Raw genomic sequence first — 9,516 nt, 5'->3', positions numbered from 1 at the left:
CGAATGGTCTCCTGAATCATTATGACAATGACTGTCACTCAGGGTTTGACAGTCCTAACTGTTTCCCCGGTATTGGCTGGAAATGACAAAGCCCTGGGTAGCCAGCAAAGTCGCTCCAACGGTGCCCTTCTTACTCATTGTCTGGTCTTTCAAATGTTTTTGGTTACTGTTAATTATCTGTTTCCTAAGTGATCTTGTGTCCTTTGTCCATTGAAGGTACTTTTAAATCAAAATCAAATGTTATTTTTTAAATAAATATTGTTTTCAAATATCACATCTCCACAGAGAGGTGCAGAGAAGCAGCATGAGTGTCACTTTAACACCATCAACTTCACTGAACTGTCCTTCTCCCCGTCAGAGGTGAGGATGTCTCACGCACGCGTGCACACACACACACACACACACACACACACACATGCTCACGCACGCAGGCACGCATGCGCACACACACACACACACACACACACACACACACACACACACACACACACACACACACACACACACACACACACACACACACACACACACACACACACACACACACACACACACACACAGTAATGCAGTCAGATTATACGTTATATGCACAGGAGGAATTTAACTTAATACAATATTATAAAAGTGATGTCACTCAGGACTCAGGAAATTATGTCACTGAGGAGGAAGTGATGATTCTGACAAGTCCCGGAAAAGACGTGCTGTGATTGGCCAGTAGTCCCTCCATTTTTAAGGGACATTAGGCGCTAGCCCCTCCTATGCAGCTTTTCATCACAACACGTGTCACATTTGCCATTGACAATGAAAGAAGAATTTACGTCATATGTGTCTGAGGAAATCAGCTTTTTTAAACACAGTGCAACTGTTTTAATTCAGCTCGGGGCTATATATATCACCTAAGTTCGGTTGTCATCTTACATGTTCATGATAAGATCAATTTAAGAGCGCCCCTCACTTCACATGGGTGTGTTTTTTTTAAGCTCAATATGGCGGCCGCCATAAGATACACATGTCCCAGATCCGGAGGAGGTGTCTACCTTTTTATGTCTATGAATAAACCATATGTCATGTGTCTCTGTTCAGTTCCTCAACATGAGTGGCAGCAAGGCGCTGACTGTGGACCAGACTGTGCTCTCCTTAACCCCCACACACATGCACAGCACAGGCATGCCACTCAACTCCAGGTGGGTTCATTTAGCTCATTAACTGCTGCTGTAGGTGGGAGAGGCCATGTAATTCTCAAGTATATTTATATTAGAGAACCCAGAATGTCTCCCCAGTCCCCACTCTCTGCCCTCCAATTCCTGTCTTTTTACACACTGCCAAAAACAACAACGGTCCTACTATTTGTTAGGATGGCCTGAAGCATAAAGCAAAGCATCAATACCTGTACATTACACAGGAGAAAGAGATGATTTGACACTTATTGATGCCTAATCTGATGCATGTCAGGGACACTCGTGTCAATGACACTTGCAATGAGCCTAGCTAGTATTCCTGGGGCCCACTGTAATACATTTTGTATTAGTTTTTTGTTATAGTCTATATCATAATTTTAAGAAAAATACATACATTAGCAATAAAATTCCACATATTGAGAATAGACAGTCAACACAAATGGCAAAATCTGAGACTGCTTGACAGCCTACAAAATGATATTCCCAGGAATTTTCTTTATATGCATTTTAAATATTGATTTCTGTGTAAATTTAGTCATTAGCAGTGGTCAAATGTTCCATAAAGATTAAGATTCTATTCTTCTCTATCTGTGTAGTAGATTTAATCCACTACACTTCTGTTCTGAAAGGATCAGCACTCCAAACATGAGGAAAGTCATCGAATATCTTTCAACCCCATCCCCACTTAAACTCATCGGGACCAGACAGGACAGCATCCAGGGACTAGAGAACACAATGTCCCCTCTCAATACACAGGTTAAGGCAACGCTTGTTAAGTTTAAGTATAAGGAAGGTAGGAGTGGCTTATTGTCGGTATCGGGCGAGCAACAAGGGCGCCTATACTCTTACAATTCTCTGGACCCTTATAGGGTGAGGCGAAGCGTAACCCTTTCCATCAGTTCCATTTACCACATCATTTAGTTACCCAAGCCATGCTATTCATTTACTGTGGGGGCGGCCATAGCTGAGTGAGGTAGCGTTAGCCCTGTTGTCGTACGATTCCAGTTCAGTCCAACAATGTGTTTGTCCCTGAGCAAGACTCTTAACCCAATTGCTCCCAGGGCACCATACTGCTCCTAGTGATTATAGGATTAGCAAAACAAAAACACCCCATGGAGTGGGGATATTATTATTATTTATTAGATGATGTATTAGGTTTATTACATGGCCAGGATTGAACCCTGAACCAAGGCGAGTGCTCTACAGACTGAGCTTCTAGGAGCTAATATCTTGGAGATAACATATCATCATTTTATACACGGGTTAAAGATATGTTTATATACACAGGTTAAACATATCTGGTTATTTAGAGGTTAAACATATCTGTTCATACACGGGTTAAACATCTTTTCATACGCAGGTTAAAGATATCTTTGTCAATTTAAGACTATGGACATTATAGTGAACAAAACATTCATAACTAGAAAAAGTGCCCTTCTGGGCACAGGTCTCCACCAGGATAGGAATGTAGGACATTGCAGCTTGCCTTCATCTGGTGGTTGGATAAAAGGGCAACAAAAGTAAATTATCCACAGATCCGTGCAGTTAGAGGTAAAAACACTTTTAGGCCAGTTATAGCGCCACCTTGAGGCTGAGTTGAAATTGTTCATGTGGCATTTCTTCCTCTGCCTAGTGGGAATGTGCGTGCACAATTTCACGGAAATCACGCGATGTGTTCATGATTTGCAGCATTTTGTTTGAAACTGAGCACTCCTGTGAACTTTGGAAGCCAATCTTAACCAATCAGGATAGAGTCTGAGAAATCTGAAAGACGCGTTTCGTTGAATGGCTCTAGAGAGACTGTGTACCAATTTGCGCGATGTTTGGACAAAATCTGTAGGTGTACTGTGCAAAAACTTGTTTTGCACAAAGCGGCCTCCTGGTGGCGCTATAACAGGCCGTTCTGGAAATTTTGGGGCAGAGGTTCATCGTTGGCATCCAGGGAGTGTGTGTGCAAAATTTGGCATCGACCGGGTTAACGGTGCCGGAGATTAGCTGCTCACGGACACACACACACACGGACGGACGGACACACGGACGGACGGAGTGCAAAACATACTCTCCCCCCATGCCTTCGGCCTGGTGGAGACAATAATTAATAGATTGAAAAGTGATTGGGTTGAATTTTACTAATCAAATTAATAATCACTTTACTGCTGCAACATGTAGGCCTACACATTTCTAATTTGTGTTATTTACAACTTGACCTTTCATTTGGTAATGTGGAACAAAGACTAGCAGTGTGTTTGTTCCATATTACCAAATGAAATGTCATGTTATTTATACAGCCCTTGTATTCCATCTGTATGGATCTGGTTTGATTATGAGACAGAGATAGGGAGAGTGTCCATCCATCCATCCATCCATCCATCCATCTTCAACCGCTTATCTGGAGTAGGGTCACAGGGGCAACAGCTCCAGCAGAGAGCTTCCCTCTCCAGAGCAACATTAGCAACTTAATTCTGGGGGATCTCGAGGCGTTCCATGGCCAGTTTGGAGATATAATTATTCCTCCTATCTGATCCTTGGTCTGCCCGGGGGTCTCCTTCCAGTGGGACGTGCAACGAGGACACTCAGGAGGCATCCTTATACTGAACCACTGACTACACCAATGCTGGCTCCTTTCCAAGCAAAGAAGCAGCGGTTCTCTCTCGCATGACTGAACTTCTCACCCTATCTCTAAGGGAGATACCAGCCACCCGTCTGTGAAAACAAATTTTGGCCGCTTGTATCCACAACCTTATTCTTTCAGTCATGACCCACACTTCATGACCATAGGTGAGAGTAGGAACGAAGTTTGCTCGGTAGAGAGCTTTGCCTTCTGGCTCAACTGCTCAGATTCCCCGGCTGACCTCCTGCTTCGTCCACCCCTCACTCATGAACAAGACCCAGAGATACTTAAACTGCTTCACCTGGGGCAAAGTCTCATTCCCTACTTGGACTGCACAATTCATCTGTTTCCTGCTGAGCACCATGGCCTCAGATTTAGAGATGCTGATCCTTATCCCAGCTGCCATACACTCGACTGCGAACCGGTCCAGTAAGAGTTGAAGGTCTAGAACTGATTGTGCCATCAGGACCACATCATCTGCAAAAAGCAGTGAAGCAACCCTTGTTCCTGTCCAAGAAAATCACAAACAGGATAGGTGACAATGCGCAGCTCTGGCGGAGGCCAACCCCCACTGGAAACTAATCTGATACTGCCCAACACATAGACACAGATCTCGCTTTGGGTGTACAGAGATTGGATGGCCCTCAACAAGGTCCCCCTCACTCCATACTCCCGCAGCACCTCCCACAGAACTTCCCGGGGCCCTATATGCCTGCTCCAAATCCACAAAACATATGTAGACCGTATATGCATACTCCCAGGCCTTCTCCAGTATCCCTGCAAGAGTATAGAGCTGGTCAGCTGTTCCACGACCAGGACGGAATCCATATTGCTCCTCTTGAATCTGAGGTTTGACTATCGGCCAGACCCCCCTTTCCAGTACATTGGCGTAAACTTTCCCAGGGAGGCTTAATTACAAGTGTTACAAGTATCATCTACTAGTAGGCTACATTAAATTAATCAATACCATAGTGTTAATTTTGCCACCACATACCTTGCAACCGCCTCCAGAGTCCCCCGGGATATCATAACCCGATAGACCTCCTTTTTCACCTTTTCACCTTACCCTTACCACCGCTGTTCACCGAGGGTTACCTCCCCTTGAGGCAACCGGGAGACCGTTCCAATCACACCACATCAATTATCTCTCTCATTAGCCACATGTGCGTTGAAGTCCCCCAGTAAGACTATGGGAGAGTGGGTAAATGTATTTGTGTATTATACAGTGTATTTGCATTTTTAACTGTGTGTGTGTTTCATGATAGAGAGATGGACAGAGAGACATAGCGAGAAAGAGTGTGTGAATTCATTTGTGCATTATATATCTGTATTTTGAACTGTTTGTGTGCGTGTGCGCGCGCATGTGTGTGTGTGTGTGTGTGTGTGTGTATATTCAAGGCGTTGCCAAGGGAGATGGAAGTGCTCTTGCAGGAAACGTGGGACTCCCGGCTCGACCTGTGTGTTCAGGTAAATTGTTACACTTGTGACCTCAAATAGGAGCGCATGATATCACATCTTAATAATAATAATAATCTTTATTGTCCCGAAGGATATTTGTCTTCACAATCTGTTCAACACCCACATCAAAAACAACACAGAGCACATAACACCAAGACAATACAAAAACAAAACATGAGGTCCCCGCTGTGTACAGAACCATCCTATCGGCGGGGCAGCTGTTCTTAATGTTTTAATTTCAAGGACCCCCATAACTCTACACATGGACAGGTATAAGGTTTAATTTGTACAAGCAGAGTTATACAGAGGCTAAGGTAAGGTACCATAAAGCACCAACTGGAAGTTCCACACTGCTGCACGCTGCAGAGAGAACACAGAACACAACACACCAACAAATCATAATTCACCTGGAAATTGAACAGTGATCGGAATGCCGGACAGAACGTCACCGTGCACCGTTAGACGTGCGTGCTGGTGCTGGCGAGGGTCTAATGCCGGCGGTGTAGGATAGGTACATTGACACTGATGCAGAAGGAGTGAGTGTGGCATTGTCTCATGTCTGGCAGCGGAATCAGCCGCGGCGTCACCACAAATTGCCAATGTAGTCTTGTGGATGTTGATAATATAGGAGTAGACCAAGCAATTAATTAGGAAGAGAGAGTCCAAGGCGTCGTCCTTATTTCGAATTTAGTGTTTATTAAAGGACAATCAAAGTTAGACAAATCATGACCAACAGCAGTAGTTGTGTGCTTGGGTCCTGAACTGCATGACCTACTGTATATGACCTATATAACCGTTGTGTATCTTAGTATCAAACCATTTATGGCACTATATTGGCATGGAGTATGTGAACAGTTTTGCGATGATGTGGGTGCGATGTGTGTGTTCTGTAATATGTGTATTTATGATTGGTTGTGGGCAGAAAACATCTTAGATACATTGTACTGAACCTTGTTCTCTCTCCAAGAGGGAAGGGTGACTCTTGGGCTACTGCTTACATGCGGCCAATTTACTACAGTGTTTCCTCTGCCACGGCAATGCTTCCTACTAATCTGCCACAGACTGGCAGTGGACCTGCTTCTGCCGCTGTTGTGTCACTCATAATAATGCATGCTTACAAAACGACCTCAGAAATAATAGCAATATTAATGCATCAGAATTTGTGTCCTCACTTTCGTCTTCAATGTTTGTATGTTTGTTACGCAATGTTTGTGTTTACACAAACACTCAAAATTGTCCATTCATTGTCAATGGCATTTAATGTTTGTGTTTTCACACACTAAAAGCTGGACATGGGAGGCCCTATCGCCCCTCAAAAAACCAAACTCGGGTGAAGTGAGGACTGCTCTTATCATCATACATACATTACATTCCGTGCTCAGCAAATCAAACCATCACAAATGTCATACACACAAACACACCCCTTCAAGCTTGGCCCACAATTGTTATTTTTGAGGGGTGCTCTTATCGTCATACATCATCATACATCAAATTCTGTGCTCAGTCAAATTTGGTACACACAAACACACAAAGCTGTGCATAGGATCGAGGTGCTAGCGCCCTTCAAAAGAGAGAGAGAGACCAAAAACATCTGACGCATAACGTGAAGTATCTTTGTTTGCAAAGATACTTTGTAAACAAAGAAAAGAAAACATGTAATTTACACATCACTCATGATGGTCAAGAAGAGCTGCAGCATCTCTTGGAGTATAGTCACTTCAAAGAAATACCTTTCCATGCTGCATGGTCTCAAATATAATATTGGTCAACAGAGATTGATGAGACCCTGCCCCCCAAATATCATGCATACAGTATATGGTGATTATTGTATACAATCACAGAAAATATTGCACAAATAGTGTTGCGAGTGCGACACGTTATTAGTTGAGTGTTGCCGTTAATCCTTTCTGGTGTTTTTGTGTCTCAGAATACAGTTTCTTGGAACCAGCTATGGAGTCCCAGCCGGCCCTGCCCGCACACTCAGGTATGATACATCATCATCATCATCAGGTTATAAAACAGTAATCATAAAAACATCAAAACATCAGAAACAATAAAACATGTTGAAAATAACAGGTCAATAAAACAATTAAAAACAATATTAGGAAAAACACTTGGCATACATATGTGTTTTTAAAAGCGTTTTAAAAGAAGACACTGATTCTGCTAACCTAAGAGCCAAGGGCAGGGAGTTCCAGAGCAAAGGTGCCCGAACCGCAAAGGCCTGGTCACCCCGAGTGACCAGACGCGTTGCAGGAGGAACTAGGAGGGCCCTATCCGATGATCTGAGGCAGCGCACAGGGTTATGGGGTTGCAACAAGTCTGTTATATAAATCATCATGATAATGAGGCAACCTAGAGGTGTGCATTGACCTATGAAATGGCAGCGTCTACATAATTTGACATCCCTCCATCATTATCTTAAATCAATTGGGAAACTGAAAGGGAAGTGAATTGTTTGAGGCAAGCATTTACATTGTCTCATCCTTCTGCAATGAATATAACTGACCTTTGATTAAGAAAACATAAAATGCGATCATAAAAGCCCCTGCCAAAATCAACCGGCTTTGACCACCAAATTGCAACAAATGCTAAATAGCCTAATGAGAGATCTAATTCTATATAATGAGTAATTATTAATTAATACCAATACTTTTGTAATTTACCCAAGTGAAAATCTTAAGGACAGGACTTTTACTGGTAACAGATCGGCACGTTTTGGATTTTCTTGTGTTCTTTTGATTTTTAGTTAGTTAGTGTTTTACTTCTTTGTGCTACTGTGATTTTGGAGTATGTATTTTCCTTGTTTTGTAGTTGCAGTTCTGCTTTACACTGTGAACCTTTATTTTGTAGTCTTGTGTTGTGCCTTCCTATCTTCCCCTGTAGTTCTGTTCCTGTCTTGTCTCACTAGTCCTGTGATTGCCAGTGTTTCCACCTGTGTCCCCTTAGTTCCCCAGCCTATCCTTGTGTTGATTGTCAGTGGTGTTCACCTGTGTCTAGTGAACTCTTGTCTATTTATATGCCCTTGTGTGTTCAGTTCTCTGTCGATTCGTTGTTGCTGTGTTCAGTCCTGTTTTTTGAGCTTACATGTTCCAAGTATTAGTTTATTGCCAGTTCCCTGTTTCCCTGCATTGTTAAATAAACCTGGAACTTGCACCTGAATTCTGCCTCCGCTGCTACTGTCTGCACTTAGTTGGGTCCTACACCTTCTCTGCCCTGCACCGTGACACTTTTACTTTAAAAAAGAAAGAAAGAAAAAGAAAAATCTGATTACTTCTTCCACCACTGTTCGACATACACTTACACAGACTTCCTCAACTAATGAATCATCCCATAACTCCAGATCCAGGGAGATGGCATCAATGGAGCCCCATACAGTGACTTTCTACTGGGCTGTGAGACTGTGAGCATCTCCGCCCCTCCACCACTTCTCCTACCCCATATGAGGGCTGACGGCCGGAACAGCCTGACTAGGCATCCCCCCTGTATGGAGCCAACTGTCTGCCCACCCAGCCAGCTAAAGGTACAACAACCTTTAATCTATAGTTTGTAGACAGAGAATAGAACCAACAACCCCTGCCTCATATATACCCACGTGTGTGTGTGTGTGTGTGTGTGTGTGTGCGTGCGCGCACGCCTGTGATTGGTGGCAGGCAGTATTGTTTGGCAGGACAGATGCTCAGCTAACTCTGACAGAACAAGCTCGACTCTACCTGGACACATGCCCTGTTGCACCTGAGGAAGCACTAGCAGTAATCTGTATAAAAACTGACGACATATAAAAGTAGTTGGAAGACTTGAGGTTGTATCAACACCACAGGTTTGTGGTTAATTTCCGACTCATGCTAATTTCCGAATCCATGCTGTGATATTTGCCATGACACACTCCGTCTCATCCATTGCTTAAGTGTGAACTGCTGTTTTGTTTTGTCCTCATTCATGGCTCTGACGTCCTCAAGCAAAGACCGGTCTGAATCAAACTGACCATTTATGGGAATTTTCAAACCCCTTGAACAAAAAATGTGAATAATTTTCATTGAAGTTAGGAAGTCATGGAAGCAGCTGCTGCTTTGGCCTCTCACTGTAATGCTTAATTCAACGATAAATTATAAAACAAATTATTTGACATAAAAATAAAATGCAAACAAGCTGTTAAAAATTGCAATAAAAATGTCAAAATAGTCTTTAGTCTGAGTTTATGACCAAAGGTGAAAACCTATCTTTTCAGGCTTGCATAAAGTGATACCCTCCATCTTCCAGTAGGTGGCA

At 43.1% G+C, this 9,516-nt stretch overlaps 1 protein-coding gene across 1 annotated transcript in view; it reads left to right on the top strand.

Annotated features, from left to right (window-relative positions):
• The window catches only part of LOC310855697 (uncharacterized protein), a 10,801-nt gene extending 2,054 nt beyond the window's left edge, over positions 1-8,747 (top strand). Inside the window, exons 3-7 of the mRNA XM_083760803.1 lie at positions 286-360; positions 1,084-1,184; positions 5,188-5,256; positions 7,175-7,231; positions 8,591-8,747. Coding sequence (XP_083616929.1) covers positions 286-360; positions 1,084-1,184; positions 5,188-5,256; positions 7,175-7,231; positions 8,591-8,654 — 366 coding nt within the window. The 3' untranslated portion in view covers positions 8,655-8,747. The remainder of the gene's footprint in view (positions 1-285; positions 361-1,083; positions 1,185-5,187; positions 5,257-7,174; positions 7,232-8,590) is intronic.
• The last annotated feature ends 769 nt before the right edge of the window (positions 8,748-9,516 follow it).

Source organism: Protomyctophum parallelum, assembly GCF_964188405.1.
Source record: "Protomyctophum parallelum genome assembly, chromosome: 3".
Lineage (NCBI taxonomy): Eukaryota > Metazoa > Chordata > Actinopteri > Myctophiformes > Myctophidae > Protomyctophum > Protomyctophum parallelum.
This window is presented reverse-complemented; position numbering and strand designations above follow the sequence as displayed.